The following is a 25,000-nucleotide window of genomic DNA, read 5'->3' as shown; positions in this document are numbered from 1 at the left end:
TAAGACTCCCACTGCCCTCTAGTAACTTTCTTTTCGCTATTATTTATATTCCAATGGTCATCCATGGGTGGGAATTCTACTACAGTGAAGAACATAAGATACACACACGATGCTTTATTGTGTCAACTAAATTCAAACTTCTGCATCGTGAATAATGAATATGTATAAGTTTCAACCATTATGCCTTCCCAAACTCCATGACTCAGTGGGGTGTAGGGTTTGGTGAGTAAACGTGACCAGTGAGTTAGTTCCATCCCGGCTTATCTGCAGGCCAGGCGGGGAGTGCCACCCTCATGTCCTCCGCATCAGCAGCCTGCCCAATGCTGATCTCAATGTCCAACCTACAGGCGTCAGCACCCACGCCGCCACCCAGAAATTCATGTATTTTATAAATTCTAACTAGCTTTTCTACTTCTTTTTATTTATCTGTTTATTCATTCATTTAGTCTCTCTCTCTCTCTCTCTCTCTCTCTCTCTCTCTCTCTCTCTCTCTCTCTCTGATGATGCCCCCAAGGTCGCGTCCTTACAGCGTACCTCAGCCTTACGTGTCGTTTCACACGTACACAAACGTACACTTAAGCAAACACACACACACACACACACACACACACACACACACACACACAGTAAACCCGCCTAATTAATTACACAGCTCATGCAGCAAAGTCTCTCCAGCATGGTGTACAAATGAATTACTCCGACAAACACAACGCCACTGATATAAACCAATACATCAATCATCGGCGCGGGACAAGGTTGAGTCGCGGGCTGCAGGGAATTAGTTCACCGGAATACCGTGTGCCACAGATGCGCTACAATAATTATTAGAAGGTCGTGTTTGGCTTTTTAGATATTCGTATGAATTCATTTGTTTTTTTTTCTTTCCTAGTGTATTTTCAAGGTTGGACGAGTAAAGTGGTACTCTCGGTTATGCTTTTCTTAGTCTGTTGTGTAACATTATTTAGGAAAGGAGACAAATTACTTGGTATGAAGCCAGCTCCTTCTATGATACTACCACTACAATTGCTACTACTACTACTACTACTACTACTACTACTACTACTACAACTGTTCCTTTATTGTTGTTACTATTGGTGGTGGTGATGTTGCCTATTCATAGCCGGCGGGGTGGACAGTCAGTGTTGGCGAGGACAGGTGCAATAGATCCTCGTGTTCTTTGCTGGTCGTGATGTCACACAAGCAAATAAGTACAGACGCAAAGTGTGCCGGTGCTGCAAGACACTTTCAAGCCACCACGCGGGACCACCAAGCGAAGCCAGGAGACTAAGCCAATTCAGAAGCAAATTTACAGCCACGCCACCATCTCTTTGAAAATTCATATCAAGCGTGTGCTCCCTTTGCCTCATTAAAACTTGGCTTAATTAAGAGTACGTACTGTAAACAGATCGTGGAAAGGGCACAGCACTGGCACAAGTCTAAAAAAGATGTTTACTTTAATGTTTCTTCAAAAATTTTCACTTTTTTTCATATTTCTATTGATGAATGTTATTGTTTTTTTTTCCGTTTCTTCATTTACTACTATCAAATTTTACTTTCTATGTCCCGTTATCTCCTTCATTGCCATTCCAGTCCCTGCTGTCCATCATGGATTTTTTTTTCTTATCTGCTTTTTCAATGTTTTTTTTTTTCCCGCAGCCTGTTTCACTTTGCCGGTTTGAACCTTTTATTAATCTTCCTCAACCTTCCCTCACCATCACTGTCTGCCCTACGAAATTACCCTCTAACTCTTCCTCTCCTTATTTACCTACAGCAGTTCTCTCAGTCTCTCGCTTCTCTTCCTCAAGTTTCCCATACAACCCTCACGTTAAATACTCTTGTAATTTTTTTCTTCTCCCAATCTATCTCACTTTCTTAACTCGCACACTTGATCTTTCCTTGTCTTTCCTTTCCTCAACTTGTCCTAACCAGATTTCACTACCTCCCCTCACTACTCGTACCGTCTCTCATTACTTGTCTCCTCCGCCTCCCATTCATAACTCCTGTCACCTGTTTTCTATCTCATTCTCCTTCTCTGTCTCCTCTCCTATCCCATACCAGAGCTGAGTCACGTGATAAACCCACCATGACATCGCCAATTATGTGACGCTCCTACACTCACTCTATCCACTTCTGTATAAGGTAAATAGGAAGAGGAGGAGGAGGAGGAGGAGGAGGAGGAGGAGGAGGAGGAGGAGGAGGAGGAGGAGGAGGAGGAGGAGGAGGAGGAGGAGGAGTGAGAAATGAGTGAATGAGTGAGTCCGCCACATAAGCAGCACAGGAAGAGAAGCTACCTTGGTCTTGAAATACTCACCCTCTCCTCCCTTCCGTCAGCTTTACAAAAACCATCCTCCTCCTCCTCCTCCTCCTCCCCCTATACCTCCACCCACAACATCATCTAGTATCTATTCTCCCCATTCCTCCACCCCGGCAAGTACCCACACGGCTGAAAAACAAGGCAGTACCGTTCAGACAGTCTTCATTAGCTGCTCCAGTTGACTCACTCACTCGCCAGTCCAAACAACGTAACTTTGGGAATAATTTTTTGTGCCGGGCCGTCTTCCTTTAGCCGTCGGCGCCGCGTACCCGAGGCTGGGCGGCGGCGAGTCAAGGCGATGAGGACCCACGGCGCGGCGCCTATATTGAGCGGTGAGCGAGGAGGAGAGGAGGAGGAGGAGGAAAGCTGCGGCAGAGGCTGGCTGGCCGGCGACGAGCTCTTCCAACACTCTGCCGACATGACATCACCCTCCGCTTGGACAGAATTGACTCTCTCTCTCTCTCTCTCTCTCTCTCTCTCTCTCTCTCTCTCTCTCTCTAATTATGGTCGTGGATGAGATGATTGTAAGCGTTTTTCAAAGTTTAAGACGAAACCTGGTAGATATAGGACAGAGAGAGAGAGAGAGAGAGAGAGAGAGAGAGAGAGAGAGAGAGAGAGAGAGAGAGAGAGAGAGAGAGAGAGAGAGAGGCACTACCTACACACCTACAGTAAACCAAATAATCATTCAAATTCTAGAACATCATTAAAAACCATTCATACTCTCCCATTTTCCATTCGGTAATTCAAATTTATGTTCTCAAATCATTACCCTTCCTTCCTCTCATTCTTCTCATCCTCACCGATTTCAGCTTCGTCCTGTCACTCCCTCACCCTTCCTGCCGCGCGCCAGTGATACCCTCCCTCACCCTAGCACACTTACTCACTCACCCTCTTCCCTTCATCCTCCAGTCTCGACGCGCCACCCACCCTCCCCTCACCGCCAAATACGGGCCAAGTAGCGCATTTACTTTCAGTGCAGCCTGGTACCATTATATAAATGACTAGCAGGTGTGCGGTCACTCGTAACTTACGCTAAAAGTCTTCAAGAGCTTTTTCTTCACAAACGCATATACAAATAATCGTATAATTGCATGCATGTGTGTGTGTGTGTGTGTGTGTGTGTGTGTGTGTGTGTGTGTGTGTGTGTGTGTGTGTGTGTGTGTGTGTGTGTGTGTGTGTGTGTGTGTGTGTGTGTGTGTGTGTGTGTGTGTGTGGTCGCGGTCATGTATCTTCAGGTATACTTAAAATCAAGGTAGAGAGTCTGCTTCGGTCACCTGTGCATCGTATCTACGACTCTAATTAACTAGTGGGTACACAGGTAAACACTCCCCGTTGCCTCCTAAGCCTCCTCCACACAATACAAGAGACGCCGCTTCCCGCCACTCAACCGCACCCCGCCACCTTCCTCTCTGCACTTTCCCCCCTTCCACCTTCTCCCCTCCGTACAAGGCAAGTCATTAGGTACACATGGGCGGTTCCGGGAAAGGAAGTGTCGGCGAGAAAGAAACAGTCACGCGGAGGATTCACAATACGCAAAACAATACAGATGAAGGGAAAGAGACGAACACAGGAACACGTGGCGAATATGTACTTAGTGACGATCAGCGAGAAACGAAAAGAGGATGAGTATCTTTTAGGGAAATATACTCGATGGATATTAAAAAAAAAAAATCAGTATATATATGGAAAATCTTATGTGTTTCTTTTTCCTATGACATTTTCGTTTAACCTCTTCAGTATCAAGACATGTTTTTTTTATATTCATTATCGTTACTATTTGGTGATTTTATTGAGATTTAGGCACTTGTGTAGGGGATTAAAAAAGTGAAAATTCTGGCTATTAATCTTTTGACCTCCAGAAATCCCTTCTAATGTAAACAAAATCCTCTAATCACACACAAAACTCAAGGTTAAAAATGCGTCCCAGTACTGAAAGGGTTAAGGGTGAAATTTCAAGTTATCTCCTAGTTTATATTGCTTCATCTTTCGTTAACAATAAAAAGTACATTAATTAATTTAAAATAAAAAAAACACTAATCCATTTATGCAAAACCGTAACGCGGTGAAGAATAAAACAAAAAGGTAACAGAGAAGATGAGTGGACGGATAACAGAGGCAGCCTGAGCACACCTGAGCGAGTACTCCTCCTCACACCTGGCTCACTCCCGCTCACCTGACGCCCCCAACACACACCTGAGGGAAACCAGTCCACCAGGAAATACGGTGAATTAGTCTCTTCCTACCTGCAAGATCTCCTCCTCCCTCCTCTGCCTTTTTCCTTCCTCACCCCTCATCCTCTCTCCCTTGATTCATTATTTCACCCTCACCCTCTCCTAGCCTTGTATCTATTTTTCCTTCTCTTTGTCTCTATCTCTGTCTCTCTGTCTGTCTGTCTGTATGTATGTATGTATGTATGTATGTTTCTCCTTAGTTTATATAAATCCTCCTCCACCTTTCCTCAGTTTGCATGTTTAAATATCTTCAACTTTCATTTACGAGTTACAGTTCGTGGGTCCCTCTGCCAGTTTCCAAAGCGCAATAGAAGAGGTGGTGGTGGTGGTGGTGGTGGTGGTGGTGGTGGTGGTGGTGGTGGTGGTGGTGGTGGTGGTGGTGGTGTTGGGGGTGGTGGTGGTGGTTGTGACAGTTTTATGTGTGTGTGTGTGTGTGTGTGTGTGTGTGTGTGTGTGTGTGTGTGTGTGTGTGTGTGTGTGTGTGTGTGTGTGTGTGTGTGTGTGTGTGTGTGTGTGTGTGTGTGTGTGTGTGTGTGTGTGTGTGTTTTCTGAGGGGGCAGGCAGGTACATGTACAAAAGTTCTAACCTTAGTTAGGTAATGCATTAAAAGTCAACGGCGCAGTAAACTATAATCATTAAAAGATGTGCTCATATTGCGTCACTTCCTGTTACTTTGTTGCGATGTTAATATAATGATGATGATGATGATGATGATAATAAATAACAATAATAATGAATATCAATAAATTTGTCGTTTGTGCACGCACACTCACACACACACACACACACACACACACACACACACACACACACACACACACATATTACCAGGAAGTGGGCGTATAATGATATTGTTTGAAAATTTTCGTGTCTAACAATAGTTATCAACAAAATCACAGAGAGATGCACCGCCACTCAATTAAGAAAAAATGTCTGAATTTCAAAATTGAGTTTCCATCGGTAGTTATCAGTTAAACACCATAATTTCAGAGGCATAATCACTGTAGAAATTGAATCATTATACAAAACAGGCACAGTATCAGAACCTATTACAGCAAGACATTAAGCTTTGATCCCAAGCAGTGGCGTGGATGCGATTGGCAGCAGTTAACTGGGGATCTCAATCAAGGTCAGTCTCGCGCTCTGACTGACGCGGCGACCTTGCAGAGATCAATGTACTCCATGATAACGAGCGCGTCTGCCATCCTTCATCAGGCACGTTTTAACACACATATTTCTGGCTCGGCTAGTGAATCGCAAGGACTGGAGGGAGAAGGGTTCAATGTAAAGCATTTTCTGGAGTATTTTCTTACATGTGTGCGTTTTAAGTGTGTGACTGTGGATGTGTGTGTGTGTGTGTGCATGTGACTGTGTGTGTATTGTATAATTTTCGTAAGCACTGACTGGCAAGTACTGCATATATATAGAAATGGCGTAGGTAGGAAGGGAGATGCATGATGTGTGATTTCTTTTCCATATACCTGTATTTCATACTTTTTTCTTTTCTTTACATTTTTTTTTATCCATGAAGAGAATGCGTTGATAGTACACTTTAGATTTTCATTCAATTATTTATAAGGAAATGTTTGTCTTTGTAATATTTCTTTTAATAGATTGCATCTTTGAAAACAATAATCATCTGCATCCATCTTCTTACCTAAAAATTTACCTACCAGTCCATCTACTCACCTGTATCTATTTATCCATATATATATTCATCTATCTACTATCTATCTATCTGACTCTCTCCATTGATGACTCTGGCGCTGTGATAGCCTCTGTGCCACTACCAACCCTGACGCATCACCGAACACTCTGATCTCTGTAGGTCAGACGCCACAGCTTTAGGTATATGCCTCACACATCCCTCACTAAGGCCAGCAAGTCTCGGCAGGCCAAGGGTGGCAGAAGGCTCTTGAGGACCAAGTATGTCCCCACTTGACAGATTAAGTCTTAGAGTATTAAGCGGTGCAGGTGGAGTGAGTGGGACGGAAGGAGGCAGTAAATGTGTTTGGAATCAGGAGGATAACTAGAGTGAGTGATGAGCTACTTGGATGAGAGGCTGGAACGACAGTGAAGGAAAGACCGACTACGGTTTCAAAATCACAGTCAAGATATATTCCGACTTATTAATATCGTATGTGTTTTTACTATTAATGATTTCGCATTGTGAATATAACCTCGCTCTTGCTAATTCAGGTCTGGCGTGATCCGCATAATTCTGTTTATTCTGATATCTTTCTTCATGTTATATCGTTCTTTTTACCACCATAATCACTCAATTTTTTGTATCATTAGTATCATGAATTAGCTTTCACCGTCATCATCACAGGTCTTTTGATGACGCTAGAATCACCAATAACATTATTTTGTCTAATTCGGTTTTCTGCACCATTAAAATCACGGAAAATGAACTTTCTGCTTGAACATCCTACCAGCCAATGCTACCGGCGTACTCTCGCTTCAGGAGACAACGCTGCACTCTCCTCCTCGTACTTAGATGGAATGTCCTGCACGCATTGTGATGTAAGATCCACCCACCACCACCTGTCCCCCGCCCTGGCTTGCCCAACACTCGGACTCAGCTTTGGGTCCGGACCTCAACGATGTTTGGTTCAAATCCAACTGCACGAGACTCGGGAATCAAGTCAATATTGCCAGCTCATGGCGGGTGTATGGCCGAATGATAACTACCAGGTGAGGTGACGTCAGCCTTCCTAAGCTATGATAATTCCAAACATTAGTTGGATTTCCGTTATCTGTGTTGTGACATTCGTGTAATTGGTGCATTGGGTTCAGTCTCCGTGACCCATTGCATAAAGGTGCCTTATGACGCTCATCCTCCCGTCTTCTGTGAGTCGGCTTTAACATATGAGAATACATACTTCAAATAAAATCTCTCTAAATGTAAAAATAATTAGTATCCTCGACAATATTTTTATGGTACACCATATACAGGAATGTGAATAGCACAATGTATCTCTGGTTACGCATGTATAAATGTTTCTATCTGAAATATCATTACGCGTGAAAAGATTTACCTGATAACTCAAAAAAGTCTAATAAACGTTTCTATTGTTTATGTAAATGCACTGTCAGGAAGAATATCCTGTAGAAGGTAGTACGTGAGCAGTCTAAAGGCATGTGAGCTCTCCAACAAGGACAAGACGAAGAGCAACGACCTACTCGTAGTACGCTGCTACCAACCCTTTTCTTACTTTCCTCACTGCCTCCTTTCTTCCTTCCCTCGCCCAGATCACCATCACACCGCACACAATAAGACCGCAGATATAGCGCCAGGAAAGGAGCGGCCGCCCTCACGCCTTATACCTGTTTGCCTACAGCACTTATGGGCCAACTTGTCCAGGTGTTATCTTAGCGCAGTACCGCCCACCTTTACCCCCACTCAACCAATTGGCCGGGCTCCCTCACTCACTCATACACACACACTCACACTCACTCGCATCCACACACACACACACACACACACACACACACACACACACACACACACACACACACACACACACACACACACACACACATACACACACACACACACGCACACTTCAACCAGAGTCTTGTTAATGAAAGTCTTGTGAACCAGTCATGTGAAGTTTTCTGAAGCTAACTGAATATCGAGGAAGAAAGCAAATTTCCTCGGCTGCTGCGAGCCAGGCAGACCTTCACCTTACGTCAAGGACACGAAGGCTACCTCTCACACACCTGCCAGCTAAGGACTGCCAATGTTTAGTCCTGAATTCTAGCGCCATAAGAGAACGAGGCACGAGAGAGATTGCAAGATTCAAACACTCAAGGCAGACTAAGGTAAACTTACTGGCATTCGTGGTCAAATTATTCTTGACCTTCTTGACGCTGAATTTGGGTAAGTCCTTGTCACTCCCAGCGTGCTTCATCCCCGAGGCCACGGCCTTGGTGCTGCCCATGCTACCGGTGCTGTTGCTTCGCAAGAGACTGAACTTTGGTGGCCCCTCACTCGGTTCAAACTTTGGAGGCTTGGCGGCAGTCTTGGCGATGGTGGCCTTGCTGCTCTGGATCTGCGCCGAGGAACTCTTTGATTGGTTCACTGCGGAGGAAAACGTGGAGGTAGTGGTGGTTGTTGTCTTCATCTCAGTTTTCTTTTGAGAAGTGGCGACCGAATTCTGGCTGGTAGAGGTCTGCTGCTGCTGTTGCTGTTGCTGCTGCACTGGTTTCTGAGTTTGTTTCACTTGTTTCTGCTGCTGCTGTTCGTGTTGCTGTAGGTTTTGCTTTTGTTGGTGGTGTTCCTGATGTATCTGCTGGTGCAGCTGTTCATGCACAATAGGAACCTCTGGTGTGTTGACCCTTGACCTCACTTCACACTTGACCTGAGCAGAGTACTGTATGGGCTGCTGCACCACAGTCTCCGCAGAGGTAGAGCGACTCTCCGTCGATGTCTGGGACAGAGTCTCCGAGTATTTAGTAATTTCAGCGAGCGCCTCTTCAAATATTCTCTCGGACTCGCTCGCCGTCACAGAGGAGGACTTGGTCAACGTGACAGCGGCGGCTGTCTCCTCAGCGGACACTTGTTCCTTCAGAGCTGGCGGTGCCGGGCTGGCCTGGGTGGCTGCCGGCTGAGGTGCAGCAGCGGGCGGTGGGGCGGCCTTCTCCTTCTGAGTGTTCTTCGTGGGCACTGGGGGAGGCGCAATGGGCTTGGCTTCTCTGGGCGGCACTACAGGGGCGGGCTCGGCGACTGGAGCTATTGGCTCAGGCACCGAGGGCGTGGGCGTGGGGGCGGTCTTAGGCGAGGGGGTGAATTCATAAATGGAGGCTGGCTCTGGCACAAGGGTAGGCTGGGAGTCAGGGGCGCTGGGCCCAGCCGCCGGGGCCTCAGGTTTGGGCGTGATAGTCGGGACAGTTTCAGGTGCAGGGATAGGCGTGAACTGCGGGGATGCAATGGCGGCACCCGGTGCCTTGGCAGGGGCCGGGGCTGGGGCACTTCGCGTCATGGTGGCGGGCGGTAGCACGGCCACTGGCTCCAGCACTTCAACTTCTTCAGCAGCAGGAGGAGCTTCCCCGTCCGTAAGGAAGGCAGCGGGAGGTCGAATGGGTGTTGTCAAGGGCTGGATCGGATCTTGGAAAATGGACGCAGTTTCTTTGACACTCTTGAATTCACCCTCGACTTTTTTGGCTACAATGGATTCTTCCTGCTGAGAGAAAGAGGACACCATCTCCTTAACACTCTTGAACTCCGTGGTCACCACGCCCTCCCCGCTGAGGTTGGTAGTGCTGCCGCCGCAGCTGCCAGTCAGCGAGGGGGAACTGCCGCTCAGGCTTCTCGAGTATTTGAAAGCCGAGGCATTGACGGAGGGCATTGGCGGCGTGCTCTCGTTTGGTTGATTGAACTGCTCTGCCAAGTTTTTGACAGAACCTGAGCGGCCGCGCGGCACAAGCACCTCCGGGGGTCCGGTGGGAATCTCCTCGGTGGACAGCTGCTTTTCGATTTTCTTGATGCGATCCCTCACGCGCATGGGCTTCTCCACCACCACCTCGGACTCACCCCCACCTCGCTGCCCTTCATCGGGGATGACCTGCGCAGGCACGGCGGTCACCATTCCGGTCTCCAAGGCGATAGGCACGCTTGGTTGCAGGACCTCTGTCTGGGGGCTCGCCGGGGCCTGCGTCAGCATCTGAGTACTGACACCGCCATTGAGCTTCGTGCTGATGACATGGCTGCTGCTGCTGCTGCTGCTACTGCTGGTGCTGTTAAATGACTGTTTGCTGACCGAGGAGGAGATGAAGGTCTCTTGCTTCACATTAGTGGCGTTAAAGGACTTCACAGATCCACTGTCCTTTGCCATTTCGTTCACCAGACTCTGGAAGTCTGCCTCCACGTCACCCAGGTCACCCTCAGGAGTCTTGAGGTCAATGCGCTCAGAGCGCTGTCTCATGACCTGCTGCTGGTGAAAACTCTGCGTCACGGTGGCCGTCTGACCCACCACTCCAACGTTAGCCATCTTGCTTGGCACGTGAAGCAAGACACCGCTAAAAATCCGTCAAGGAGCGTTGCCACACCACTACCACTATCGTTTCCTGTTATCAGTGCCTTCCGATACACACCCTCCACCACTGGTCAAGAGCCTCGCCCTTACCACCACCCGGCTCAACGCTCCTTCACGACACCCAGACAAGACAGGTCAGCAGCCATGGACGCGGCGCCTCACAACGATCGACAGCCAGGCAACACACGGCGTGATGCGGCCAACAGTGGGCGCGGTGGCGTGGCTGTTCCGTGGAGGTTGTGATGCCACGGGCGGCCAGCACGAACTGAGTGGCGCCCTGACATCGGGAGCGACGGGCGTGAGGCTCTTCTGCTGCCCGCCGCCACTTGGCACCAGCGCGAGAGTATATTTAGAGACGGGACCAAGATAGCGGCACACACACCGACCTTACCGCCGCTACTACCTGCCGCCCTCCATCACTGCCGCCACGCCCGCACCTGTCCGCGGCGGCAGTCAGGACGCGCGTATGTAACAAGAAAGCAGGACCTACACCAAGCACCGAGGCAGGGCAAGACACTTGGCGACATCAAGATCGCACTATATGTGCAAAAACTCGCTCTTCAGATCTTTCCCATCCCTTTCAATATATCTTTTCTCGCTAATTCGCAGAGATGGATGGGACGTAAATCCGCAAGGGAACATTATGTTTTACCAGGAAGAGGCAGATAGAGATTACAGTATTTTTTGTTTTCCTTTCACGTCACACTGTTCTTCATAAGCTGAACATCAACAACTGTCTCCGCCGCCTCACTTCCTATGTTTCTCGCCCATCGAAGAGTGTGTGTGTGTGTGTGTGTGTGTGTGTGTGTGTGTGTGTGTGTGTGTGTGTGTGTGTGTGTGTGTGTGTGTGTGTGTGTGTGTGTGTGTGTTGGGAGAAGTCATGCGGCTGTGATGGTGTGTTGGTATGTGTAAACACAGACACACAGACACACACACACACACACACACACACACACACACACACACACACACACACGACGAATCAGTAAGAGCATGGCGGTCAGGCTTTTCCCACTCTAATCCATCTTTCCTTCTTTTCTCCTGCCTGCTTTCCTCCCTTTCCTTCTTGCTTCCCACTGGCCAGCAGGTAGTCACGGTGAGGAATGCCGCTGCCTGTCACTGCCGCCTCCACCAGATTCCACAGGAGGGCGTAAGTGAGGGGAATGCCAGAGGAGAGGGGAGAGGAAGAGAGAGGAAGGGAGAGGAGGGAAGAGGCGGTCCGACAAAGACATCCGCGCTTGGTAAGGTGGCAAGGGGGTTCTCAAAGTGGCGACCAGAATGTCTCCTCCCATCCATCTCCCTACCCAGTCTCTCTCCCCACCCTTTCCTCTCCCCACGGCACTGTCTCCCTCACTCTGCTCTTTCCATCTTCTCATTGCGCCTTGTAACATGTGACCACCTTTCTTCCCTCCACGCACTCTCCATCGCATGTACTTTCCTTCCTTGTTTACCTTTTATTCACCTTCACCTCCTTCTTGTCCTCGTCATCCTATATCCCTCCTTACGGTGGCAGGTTTGTCCTTCTATCCTTTGCAGCTTTCCTCTGTATACCTTAGCCCCTCTCCTTCTCCTTCTCCTTCTCCTCCTCCTCCTCCTCCTCCTTCTTCTCCACCTGCTCCTTCTCCTCCTCCTTCAAAGTTGTGCTCATGGCGCCAGATTCTCGTCTCCCACCTCCTTCTCTTGTCTGTGATATATGTTTAGTGTACATAAATACACACACACACACACACACACACACACACACACACACACACACACACACACACACACACACACACACACACACACACACACGTTCCCTCCATCCACTCTCCCTCTCCTCTCTGTCTCTGTCTCTCTCTCTCTCTCTCTCTCTCTCTCTCTCTCTCTCTCTCTCTCATTACCGCCATGACAGCTCGTTTCCATGGACAACAATGAAGGTTTGACACACTCACTCAACAAACCCCATTTCAAAGCGCTTCCTGCCTGTCACCGCGCCGCTCCTGACAGGTGCGTTGTTTTGTGGGATGCCGGACAGGTGCTTGCAATCTTAGCACTAATTAAATATGTATATGTGGTTCTGCTTTGGTGGTGTTTTTGCCTTCCATGTTTTTCATTGGTTTCTGATAAATGTGATGACGTGTGGAGAGCTTGGCAAGTGCTTGTAATTTGTAGTCCTAATTAATATAAGGAAATCAAGCGTAAATATAGAGATCAGTTTTGGTGATTTCTCTTTAGCTGTTATTTTTGTATTGGTTTTAGTCACCAAAGCCTGGACACTTAGCTGTTTAAAGCCAATGAGAAATGACAATGTTTTTGGTGTGACATCAAAGCTGGGGAGTTTTGCCTTTCATCTGTGTCCGGTATTTGAAACGTACCTACTGCAAGCTGTAATTAAGTTGTTCAGCACAGTGACGGCCAGAAAGGAACGTGGAAAACACGCTTTTATTAACAGTTGGACTCATCAAAACCGTCATTTCCCTTGAATCATACTTTGAAAGGAGGAATCAAAAGCAGCCTCGGCTATGACCCATGTTCACCTTTGTTTGTAATAAGGGGAGAGGCAGGTAAGGGGAGAGAGAATATGAGTGAGAGAAAGGGGTGAAATAACAGAGACACGCATTATGACAATAGAATATAAAAACATACATCTGCTTTATGACAACATTCTTTCTATGGTTTCTTCTCATAACACTTCTCTATCACCATAAAAATTACGATTAGATAATTGATATGGAGCAGATAAACTAATTGACATTCCTCTTACTTTACCACTTCCTAGCACTCATGATTTCCATATCTTTATTCCGACACCATGACGCATACAATGCAACAGACGAACACTAACACAGCAGATGTGGATGAGTGGATAAGTGGATAAAAGCAAGGGTGCACCTGTACAAATATTACAATCCACAGTGTATTATGTGACAGATCGACAGCAAAGAACGTCATCACTTCGAACCCTCAAAAAATATGTGAAAAGTTCATATATGGACGGAGTATATAGCAGCTATTTGTAGAGAATTTTCTACGAGAACAATAAGTGAAATGTTTCGCGTAACATCCGTAGAGTTTAAACAAAAAAGACCTTTATTTCATATGCATTTTCTTTATCTAGGTTATGTAGAAACTGACACATACTCTCCTTCTCCCATCTTATCCTTCCTTCTTCCTCTCTCAAGTAAGATAAGGGAACAGGAACGAATAGAGGACGAAAGGGAAAGAGGGAGGGATAGTGATGAAAAGAAGCGGAGCAACAATGAAGCTATTGCCGGAAAGGGATGGACAGAGGAAGGTGAGAGAGAGAGAGAGAGAGAGAGAGAGAGAGAGAGAGAGAGAGAGAGAGAGAGAGAGAGAGAGAGAGAGAGAGAGAGAGAGAGAGAGAGAGAGAGAGAGAGAGAGAGAGAGAGAGAGAGAGAGAGAGAGAGAGAGAGAGAGAGAGAGAGAGAGAGAGAGAGAGAGAGAGAGAGAGAGAGAGAGAGAGAGAGAGAGAGAGAGAGAGAGAGAGAGAGAGAGAGAGAGTAAGAGAGAGATGTAAGAGAAACAACGAAGAGGAGAGAGAGAGAGAGAGAGAGAGAGAGAGAGAGAGAGAGAGAGATGTAACTAAACAACGAATGAGGGAAGAGAAGAAGAAGAAGAAGAAGAAGAAGAAGAAGAAGAAGAAGAAGAAGAAGAAGAAGAAGAAGAAGAAGAAGAAGAAGAAGAAGAAGAAGAAGAAGAAGAAGAAGAAGAAGAAGAAGAAGAAGAAGAAGAAGAAGAAGAAGAAGAAGAAGAAGAAGAAGAAGAAGAAGAAGAAGAAGAAGAAGAAGAAGAAGAAGAAGAAGAAGAAGAAGAAGAAGAAGAAGAAGAAGAAGAAGAAGAAGAAGAAGAAGAAGAAGAAGAAGAAGAAGAAGAAGAAGAAGAAGAAGAAGAAGAAGAAGAAGAAGAAGAAGAAGAAGAAGAAGAAGAAGAAGAAGAAGAAGAAGAAGAAGAAGAAGAAGAAGAAGAAGAAGAAGAAGAAGAAGAAGAAGAAGAAGAAGAAGAAGAAGAAGAAGAAGAAGAAGAAGAAGAAGAAGAAGAAGAAGAAGAAGAAGAAGAAGAAGAAGAAGAAGAAGAAGAAGAAGAAGAAGAAGAAGAAGAAGAAGAAGAAGAAGAAGAAGAAGAAGAAGAAGAAGAAGAAGAAGAAGAAGAAGAAGAAGAAGAAGAAGAAGAAGAAGAAGAAGAAGAAGATAAAATAAAATAAAAGAAAAAAAAGAAAAGAATCGAAGAAAAAGAAGACGAAGGAGGAAAAAGAATAAGAAAAGAAAGAACAACAACAACAACAACAACAGCAAGAGACAATTGAGAGTAAAACGAGAGCATGGATGAAGAGGAGAACGCGGAAAAGGGAGGAGGGGAATGAAGTAAAGAAGAAAAGAGGAGAAGAGAGAGAGAGAGAGGAGAGGTGGGGAGCGGGGAGGTGAGGCGGAGGGAATCGCAGTCTCATGCCAAGAACTTGAACTTGAAAACCGCACTCTTTCTTTATCCGCCAGGCAATGTTTCAGAAGTCTTCGTTGAGAATGGGAAGAGGGAGAGCGGAGGTGAACGAAATATTGTGATATGGTGGAAGCCTCGACCTGAGTCACCATGAAGGGGCAAGAGGAGGAGGAGGAGGAGGACGAGGAGGAGGACCAGGAGGAGGTGGAGGAGGAGGAGGAGGAGGAGAGGAAAACGAAGAAAAGACAAACATTAAAGAAGAGATAAGCAATGAAAATAAAATCAAAGTCATGCCCACAACAATTTCAACTTTGTACGAGGACGGGAAAGTCAGTCTCACGCAGTTTACATAGAAAGTCAACTGTCTTTACGCCTCTTTTACAAAGTCTGAATGACACTCCCAGTATTGCCACACTGCCTGCTTTTTGTGCCCCTTTTTCCCTCACTTCCACTTGGCTCTCCTCTCCTCCACGCATATAAGAAGTTGAACGTAAGAAACTTCACGGTCTGCTGGTGGCCACGTACATTAGCTGAGGGTTAAAGTTGGTTCAAGTCTTACGCCGCTATTTTTCACAGAAGTACCTTTCATTAAGCACAGAGAATCGAACAAGAATCTGTTATATACAATTTTTTTTAGCCTGCCATGTGGTTGGTGTGGTTTTTAACTTTTCAATGTACTTTTTTAGGATCGTGTTACTTTTTTTTTCTGTTGATCACGGAGGAGCTAAGGAGCTTATGTATATTTCTTTATTTTTATCAGCTAAAATTGTGAAGACGATAATAGAAGGACGTGATGGTAGACGTGTGGTGGGAATGGATATGATCTTGCCATTGTGTTTCCTAAGTAAGTGGGCAAGTTTTCAAGACTGTGTAGTGACTCTCTCTCTCTCTCTCTCTCTCTCTCTCTCTCTCTCTCTCTCTCTCTCTCTAAAACATTTACTTTGCTAATTAACCACAATAAACGGCCAGTCCAGAACCTCATTACCGCAGGAGATCTATTTAAGCCTTCAACTGCATATTTTTCTCCCCCAGCTCAGCCTCCCATCAATTTCTGCTGATGGAGACGGAAGCATTACCGGCAATGATGCTCGCAGTAATATCAAGGATTGCAATATTAATACTATATTAATGCTGTTTTAACCGTTTCAATACCAGGACGCATTATCTTGTTCATTATGCTTACTGTTTGGCAATTGTATACTACCTTAGAAACTTAAGTGGGGATTAAAATAGTGAAGACTTTGACCATTATTCTTCTGACCTCCATAGACAGTTCAAAATATAAACAAAATCGTCTATTCGTGCCCAAAACTCATGGTAAAAAAGCGTCCCAGTATTGAAGGAGTTAAATTTTGACAGAGTAAACAAGTGTTCCCGATTCAACGATAGAAAACTGAGGTAATAGAAATACTCGTACTAATTGGAGTTCGGCCAAAAGGTAGACAAATTCATGTGAAAGCTGGCAGGAAACACAAGTTAAAGCCGAATTATAGTGCCATATAATGTTTTTCTGAAGGTGTGTGGTAGTGATTTTAGAGGACACTCCTTCAGTTTGATTCTTCCCTATCCCTTTCGTTACTGATGTTTGTGTACAAATCAAAACAGTTATCCACCGAAACCAATTATTTCTCACTCACAAGAATACATGGGTTTTGGTTGACAAGATCTTCAATGTCTAGTAATCAAAAGAATTCATACCAGCTAGACCTTCATTCCTAATATGAATACAAGAGAAGCGATAGGACTAAGTCAAATCTGACTTTTTACCATCATGATTTCAATACAGAAACTTAAAAAAACACACGAAGGGAACGTTTAAAACAGCGGATCGGTCGTTAAGCCTTTATGGTATAGAAGTATTTTGCAGAATGCCTCTTTTGCCGTGTGTGTGTGTGTGTGTGTGTGTGTGTGTGTGTGTGTGTGTGTGTGTGTGTGTGTGTGTGTGTGTGTGTGTGTGTGTGTGTGTGTGTGTGTGTGTGTGTGTGTGTGTGTGTGTGTGTGTGTGTGTGTGTGTGTGTGTGTGTGTGTGTGTGTGTGTGTGTGTGTGTGTGTGTGATTGTGTGATACTACTTCCAGCTTCTCATATCTGACAAACTCAGTAAGTGAAAACCCTCGTATGGTCGAAGGTTGAGAGACAAACCCTCACCACCACCACCACCACCACTTCAGCAGGAATGTCCACTCCTGGGAAGTCGGTCCCTAACATTCCTCTTCCCTTGAGCACCGACGAAGCTAAAATATAAATAGTGGAGCTAAGGGCGTTTGCAGTGGCTGCGCTCAATTTGATGACGCCCCAACGATATCATTAGAAGGAGGAGGAAGAAGAGGAGGAGGAGGAGGAGGAGGAGGAGGAGGAGGAGGAGGAGGAGGAGGAGGAGGAGGAGGAGGAGGAGGAGGAGGAGGAGGAAGAGGAGGAGGAAGAGGAGTAGGATTAGGAAGAAGAGAGAGAAAAAGAGGAGAAGGAGAAAGAGGAGGGATATGAACAGAGGGAGCGTGAAGAAGAGCAGGAAGAAAAGGAGGCCGATGAAAGGAAGGTGAACAGGAGGAGGAGGAGGAGGAGGAGGAGGAGGAGGAGGAGGAGGAGGAGGAGGAGGAGGAGGAGGAGGAGGAGGAGGAGGAGGAGGAGGCAAAGGGGAGGTGCAAATATAGAAATCTTATGAGGTCGTCTTGAGCGGGTCGTGATGTTGGCGTCGCAGTCATCATCGCTCAGTGTCGTGTGTGTGTGTGTGTGTGTGTGTGTGTGTGTGTGTGTGTGTGTGTGTGTGTGTGTGTGTGTGTGTGTGTGTGTGTGTGTGTGTGTGTGTGTTTACTGTTTAAAATTGATGCCATTCTTATTATTAGCTCACTGCATGTTTTCCTCGACATGTTGCGTAATTCATGGCTGGCTCGCTGCTGTGGCCTGGGCGGTGCAGGTAAGACTACACCTTCACCTCACCTGGCAAAGCCTCACCTGTGCCGTCCAAGCTTGCCACTATCAAACCCTTAGTACGAGACACACAGCCAACACCTCCAAGTTACAAAAAGCACAAATTAACTATACCTCTTTTCTTATTCAGCTTTTTTTTATCATGATACTCAGCAACGCAAAGAAATTATAAGACTTTACCGATACTCATTTGAAAAGCTTCATAACACACACTACTAATGGTACCATACATCCACCCACTCCACCACACACACACACACACACACACACACCTACCCACACACATACCTATCTACCTACTTCACCTTTTCACCTTCATTACCACCACACAAACTATTCTACCCATTTCATCCCATTATCACACTGCATCAGCGCTCTTTGTCACCACCTCCACCGCCATCACCACTTCCATTAGCACACCGCCATCCTCTCCGCCATCACCTCCATCATCTTCGCCCTGAGTCGCGCAAGAAGCAGTACCGCGTCATAACCTCTTGGCAGGGACGGTTCCTCGCGTGTCCCTAAAGAGTGCTACCGGTGATCTCAGAGGCCCGAGCTGCCAGGCGGGGAAATCAGCGTTTTGCGGAAGCCTTTCTAGTCACTATGCCCGACTTTAAGATCACTCAACCCTGTATAGAGGCTCCTAAGTGGCGGTTGAACTCACTTATTATATTGATGCCTGCGACGTAGCTATTAAATCAAGAAGAAAATAGGCCACTAAGTAAATACCATTGTAACTCTGGAGAAATCTGGTCCATCCAAAGATAATTTAGTCTCACAATATCACTCGAACAAGAAAAACACGAGATGTGTAAAATCCAATCGTTTAGAGGAATAAGGTAGTAAACACGTGGATTCAGCTACACTGTGATGGTGAGAGAGCAGTACTGGAGTATTGTAAAGAAACTGTATATATCTGTTGTAGGAATGGGAATGAAATCACAAGGCAAGCAGGTACTCACCCTTCTGACGACGGTAGTAACATCACACGCTGCCTATCTGAATGTAACACACGCACACGCACTCACACTCACACACACACACACACACACACACACATACACACACATATCTTTATAATCTAAAAGAGAAATTTGCTACATTATTCGTCGTCTCGGTTTGATTAATGTTTCATGCGGGTTAGTCATGCACACACGAATTAGTCCGACAGAGAAAAACCCACACACCAACACATGTAGCGGACTCATCAACGTGCTGAACTGGAATCATTAAGTGCACGAGAGGGAAGATCTTATTAGTCATTAGTATCGCTTCTTTCCTTCTGGCCGTGGCGGAGCGAAGGGACGGAGGGAGTAAAGACAAGAGCAGAGAAGAGGTGAACCTGAATCCGGGGAAGGGCTGAAAAGGTGATACTAAAAGAGTCGTTCTGTTGAGTAAATGTAAAAATAAAATGTAGCTTTTGATTAAGGGATTGGGGTAATGATGGCGCTTTCGTTATTGTTATCATTACTGAAGGGAAAAATTTATACTGTAAGGGATGAAAATGGAGGAAACGTGTGCAGAAAGTGGAGAAAGATCAGAGGATGTGTTGGGAGAAGGAAACCGTAGAGAAAGACGTTATAATTATCAGTATTACTTGTTAGAGAGAGAGAGAGAGAGAGAGAGAGAGAGAGAGAGAGAGAGAGAGAGAGAGAGAGAGAGAGAGAGAGTGTGTGTGTGTGTGTGTGTGTGTGTGTGTGTGTGTGTGTGTGTGTGTGTGTGTGTGTGTGTGTGTGTGTGTGTGTGTGTGTGTGTGTGTGTGTGTGTGTGTGTGTGTACCATGAGAGAATATAATCATGGCATCAGCATTAAAGAAAATGAAATAATTCTTTGGACAGTATAAGGAAAATTGAATAAATCCAGTCATGGTATGTGCACTAGAGAAAACATGACTATATATATAAAGATTTGACTTTCATTACTCACATCAACCTTAGCGAGAATAAAGAGAGAGCGGAGAAAATGTTAGAGAATAAAAAGAAGATTGGACGGAAGAGGATCAAGAGATTTAAAAGATGTATGTATGGGAAAGGAAAAATACTGATGAGAGGGATGAAGAGGGATGAAGGCAAAGGATGGGATACTAGAGAAAAGTACAGTATGCGGGCGTGAGTTTCCAAGCCACAACACGAGTGAGATCCAAGCTTGAAAAAAAATACTGTATAGAAATGAAAGAATCCCACGAGAAGCGGCGCGAATGTTAATATTTCCTGCAGGTATTTTTTACAGTAGTGAGAGAGTCAGGGCACGGCGAGGCTTCAAACAAAAGATCAGAACTTCAAAACACAAAAGAATTAAATCCGGTGGAGAAAAAAAAATACAAGCTCAGCAGATCCGGGTTATAAGGCAACACAAATCATAAAAAAATATACAAAAAGAATTACTGACTGTTTGAAAAAGAGAAAGAATAAAACGAAATGCTGTTAATGCCAAAAAGACTTAAGAAAAAAGCTTCAAATGCGGCTTCACCTCTGCTCGAATCTCGCTGCGGAACTCGGGGTCTGCGGGACTCTCCAGGATCCGTACTCGGCTTTACAGGATTCTTGAACTTTTCTGGAGGAGCGGGAGAGGCGTCTGTCGCTTTCCCGGAGTTGGAAGCCAGTGAACCAACTCCGAGAATCTGTTCGATCTCGTTCAGAAGAGTTGATTCATCGAGACCGAGCTCCTGCAAGGCTGTTGGGAGGAAGGTAGTGCTCTAGTGAGGAGGGGGGCGTGGGGAGTGGCGGGAGGAAGAGGAGGAGGAGAAGGTGGAGGAAGGAAACAGAAGAGTACGAGTGAGTAGAAACGAGTAAAAAGTGGAAGAGGCGGTGAGGCAAGGAGAAAAAAGAAAACTGAACAGAAAAAAAAGGAAGAATTATAAGACGGAGAAAGAAAGGATAGTAATAGAAAGATAAGAAAGATAAACACTACAAAGCAATAGCAAGTAGCAGAAAGAAGCAACAGCAGAAAGAGAACGGAAATGAAAACAGGATTAAGATAAAGAGGAGTAATAATAGCAACAGCAGCGGCGGAAGGAACAGCAGGAAGGAAACGACAAGAAAAGAGAATAAAAAGAGGAAAGAGAAAAGAGAAAAAGATAAAGTGAGATAGTTCTAGGGACGGGGAGATACTAAAGGGAAAAGTGTAGGTAGAAAAAAAAAATATGAAGGAGAGAGGGAGGGAGGGACGAGGGGAGGGAGGTGGAGGAGGGCGAGACGTAAGAGGTCAGTCAAGACGAAAGCAGAAACTAAAAAAAAAAAAACTATAACTCAAATAAGCGTCAAAATATCACTAAATGCAAAAGTAATTACTCCACTAATCAATGAAACTAAAGCTAGAACGAATAATAATAATACAAACCCGCTATAAAGAAAACAACACACTACTAAAAAACTAATTAACAAACAACTAACTGTTACAAACGCAAGCTTTCCATAAACAAACACAAAATAAGAAAGTAAACAAAAAAAACAAAACGTTCAAATTCCACACAAACAAAACAACAGGTAAACAAAAAACAACCATGTTTTTTTTTACACAACTCAAATCATGACCAAACAATCTACTATACACATACAATGTCGTGTATATTACAAGTATATTACAAGTCACAGACCGCGGAACACGAGATATGGGGAAGGGGAGAGAGGGGAGGGAAAGGAGGAGTGAGGAGAAGAGGGAAGGGAGGGATTGAAAGGGGTGGGGAATGAGGGGAAGGAATGAGAGGACTGAGGGAATCTGTGAGAAGGAGAGGGGAGATGTAGGAACGAGATAGCTACCATGTACATCCTACTGGAAACGCGACGACGGTGGCAGTGATGGTGGTGGTAGTAGTGGTAGTGGTGTTGGTGGTGGTGGTGGTGCCCTTGTATTGGTGGAAATGGTGTTGGCAGTGGTGGTAATGGTTCTGATGATGGTGCTGCTGGTGTAAGTGGTGATGGCGATAGTAGCAATAATGGTAGTGGCGGTGGCGATAGTGGTGTTATATGAATAGTGTAAATAGTAGTGTTGGTAGCAATACTGGTGATGGTGCTACTGATTCAAGTGGTGGTGATTACTACAGTAATAATAGTAATAGTAGTAGTGGTGGTGCTCCAAATGGTAAAACAAAAGGTGATAATACAATAGACACAAGTACTTTTAATGCCGTGGAATATAGAATGTGTCTGTCTGTACTAACAACCATAACAATACATACAATAGCGTGGCCGTCCATGCTGCCACGGGACCTGCCTACACACAGACTCACAACAGAAGACTTAAGTGTGGCGAACATGCGAGTGATGTCAGCATAGTATTAGTTATAGCGAGGGTGGCTGGTGACGACTGGCAGCCTTCCTTGCTCGCACGCACGACCACCGCCCTCCTTGTTTATTTTACGACCAGCACGACGACGACGAGGCAGTGAGAGTGATGACAATGACGCCACGGTGAGTAATGGTAGGCTGGACATGTGAGTGAATCAGTGAATAATGAGTGAAGGTTGTGAGGGAAGGTATCACGAACACACGTCATGATAAGGTAATACGATTATCATTGATGGAAATTAAATGATGAATATAAAATGTGAAAGACAATGCAGATAAAAAAAAGAATATAAATGTGAAGGGCAAAAAGCTAAGATCGTCTGCAAAGGATCGAGCCTCCTTTTCGTTTCCTTCACTTCCATCCCTGATTGTTTTTATCCTGAGCAATTCTTTTCAATACCAATTCTTTTCGCTTTCCGTCACTCGCCTGCACACAACGCCCCGTCCCGCAACACACAAATAATGACCATACATCACACGCCTCCAGACGCAGCGACACACACACACACACACACACACACACACACACACACACACACACACACGTAACAAAAAGGAAAAGCGATCAAATTCCCACGTAATTTCAACCGCCCCATAAATCATTGTAATTCAAGCTCAACCAGGCAATATACACTGTCACTTTAAGAGGAGTTTACGTTTATGTATCGCTATGATTTCTAAGGTTCCTGGGTCCCCTTGGCTACTGGTTGGTCTATATAGATTCCTGGAAGAGGCAACGGGTCCCTCGAGGCTGCAAGGTCCGGCCTCCCGTCGTCCGTCGCAGCCTTGACGCAACGCGGTGCCTACTCTGCTGCCACTCCGCCTCACTGTCTCCGCCATAACTGGGCCCACGCTGCACTGATTCCAGGACCACTGCCCTCTATTCTCACTGTTACGGCATTCCTCTATCATGGCTTTGAGATTTGGGGACTGACACACAAACATACACATTCACTCACGAAAGCACACACCACGCACGCACTCTCACACACACACACACACACACACACACACACACACACACACTCTCTCTCTCTCTCTCTCTCTCTCTCTTATTTGAAAAGATCAGACGATGTATCAAATTGCTAAAATCGATTACTTTCATGTATAGTCTCAAGAAGCTAATAAACCAGGAAGCAATGACTGATGTTTGCAGTTCACGGCATATCGAAGTCACAGAACATTGAGCAGAGCGCTAATACTTCCACATGAACAGAGAACAATAATTATTCATATCGTAAATTATCTAAAGTTGCATTTTAAAACAGATGTATCCCGTAGACCAAAGTCAGTAAGCGGTTTAGTAACATACAACTGAGTGTTGGCATACAAACATGGACTTCAGACTGACAAACAGATCGTCATGGCGTCCTGCAAGGCTCACCTCTTCGTTATACTTCAAATTTATTATAAACATCTTTTATATCTTGAAATAAAAACGAAAGGTTATTATTGCATGACGTGTCTCCCCATATCATAAATTACACTTGTAAATTCGATGGCATTAAAAAATCCTCAGTAAAAAAGAACAGGTAACTAACTGACACAACCCAAACCCTTTAAGAATAAAGAATATGGGAAGGGCCTCCAGAACCCACATAATACCATATATAAAAGTACACAGCTGACATTTCACTTCAAGGTCTTGCATCGAAGTAGAAACTTAAGTCAATGGAAGTGGTTCCAACCTTCCAAAAATCAGTAATCACTTTTCCAATAACGTAGTAGTACTAGCCAGACCACATTTGCCGTGCCTGGCGCACCCTCGCCTCTAGCCTCGCCCTGTAGTAGACGCGACACACTCATATCCAATAACTATCAGAATATAAAATTGATCCTCTTTCTACGAAAATTCTACAACAGGTATGTAAAAATTTAAACTTCAGGATTACAAACACCTCAAGCCATCCAACTATGCAAAAGTTAATAAAATCTGAATAACGGTGATGTGTGTGTGTGTGTGTGTGTGTGTGTGTGTGTGTGTGTGTGTGTGTGTGTGTGTGTGTGTGTGAATTGAACAAAGTGAAACCATACTTTTAAAGGTGTTCATTAAGTGTTTTGAATGATGAAGCATCAATGAAACAAACTTATTCAATCCACAATCTGCAATTAAAACGTAACAGATTCATATGAAAATAAGAAAATACAACCAGGAGGCAGTTCCAAGAGGATAGTCACACATAAATTATAATAAACTGAATTACAAATACCTTACTGTACACAGTGGCTAAATTAATGTGAAGCCTCCTGGCAATATAAACTAAGAGTTCAAGATTAAGTGGACTGTCACCTCAACGCAAGAAAAAAAAAGAATAATAGATAAAATATAAAGATAATATAAATAGCAAGAGGAAAACGAACCACACACACAATCATTATACATACGAACATGAATTTCTTTATTTATTTATTTTTTTGCTACACGAGTAACTAACTACCGAGCAAGATTATATATTACACGGATAAAAGAAGAATTATTAACGACAAATATATGTCTCGAAAATGTCAAACGCACACTTCACCATGTGCTGCATGGAGGAGAGCTTTCCAAGTCTCAATATGTATGTAAGATGGCGTGATTCTGTTTGTTGTAGAAGTAGTAGTAGTAGTGGTGGTGGTGGTGGTGGTGGTGGTGGTGGTGGTGGTGGTGGTGGTGGTGGTGGTGGTGGTGGTGCTGCTGGTGGTGGTGGTGGTGGTGGTGGTGGTGGTGGTGGTGGTGGTGGTGGTGGTGGTGGTGGTGGTGGTGGTGGTGGTGGTGGTGGTGG

General features: G+C 45.1%; 2 protein-coding genes across 38 annotated transcripts in view; both read right to left on the bottom strand.

The window, feature by feature from the left end:
* The window catches only part of LOC123516083 (titin-like), a 562,881-nt gene that overhangs the window by 183,511 nt on the left and 354,370 nt on the right, over positions 1-25,000 (bottom strand). For 4 of the 37 annotated variants that reach the window (XM_045275164.1, XM_045275165.1, XM_045275168.1 and 1 more), the window contains one exon: positions 20,419-20,622. The exons of the other annotated variants lie outside the window; for them this stretch is intronic. In XM_045275164.1, coding sequence (XP_045131099.1) covers positions 20,419-20,622 — 204 coding nt within the window. The remainder of the gene's footprint in view (positions 1-20,418; positions 20,623-25,000) is intronic. 37 annotated transcript variants of the gene reach the window in all.
* The window catches only part of LOC123516086 (serine/arginine repetitive matrix protein 1-like), a 13,869-nt gene continuing 9,497 nt past the window's right edge, over positions 20,629-25,000 (bottom strand). Inside the window, exon 2 of the mRNA XM_045275174.1 lies at positions 20,629-21,058. Within this exon, the coding sequence (XP_045131109.1) occupies positions 21,042-21,058 (17 nt within the window). The 3' untranslated portion in view covers positions 20,629-21,041. The remainder of the gene's footprint in view (positions 21,059-25,000) is intronic.

Source organism: Portunus trituberculatus, chromosome 40 (assembly GCF_017591435.1).
Source record: "Portunus trituberculatus isolate SZX2019 chromosome 40, ASM1759143v1, whole genome shotgun sequence".
NCBI classification, from domain to species: Eukaryota; Metazoa; Arthropoda; class Malacostraca; order Decapoda; family Portunidae; genus Portunus; species Portunus trituberculatus.
The sequence above is the reverse complement of the archived record's forward strand: the minus strand, read 5'-3'. Positions and strand labels throughout refer to the sequence as shown.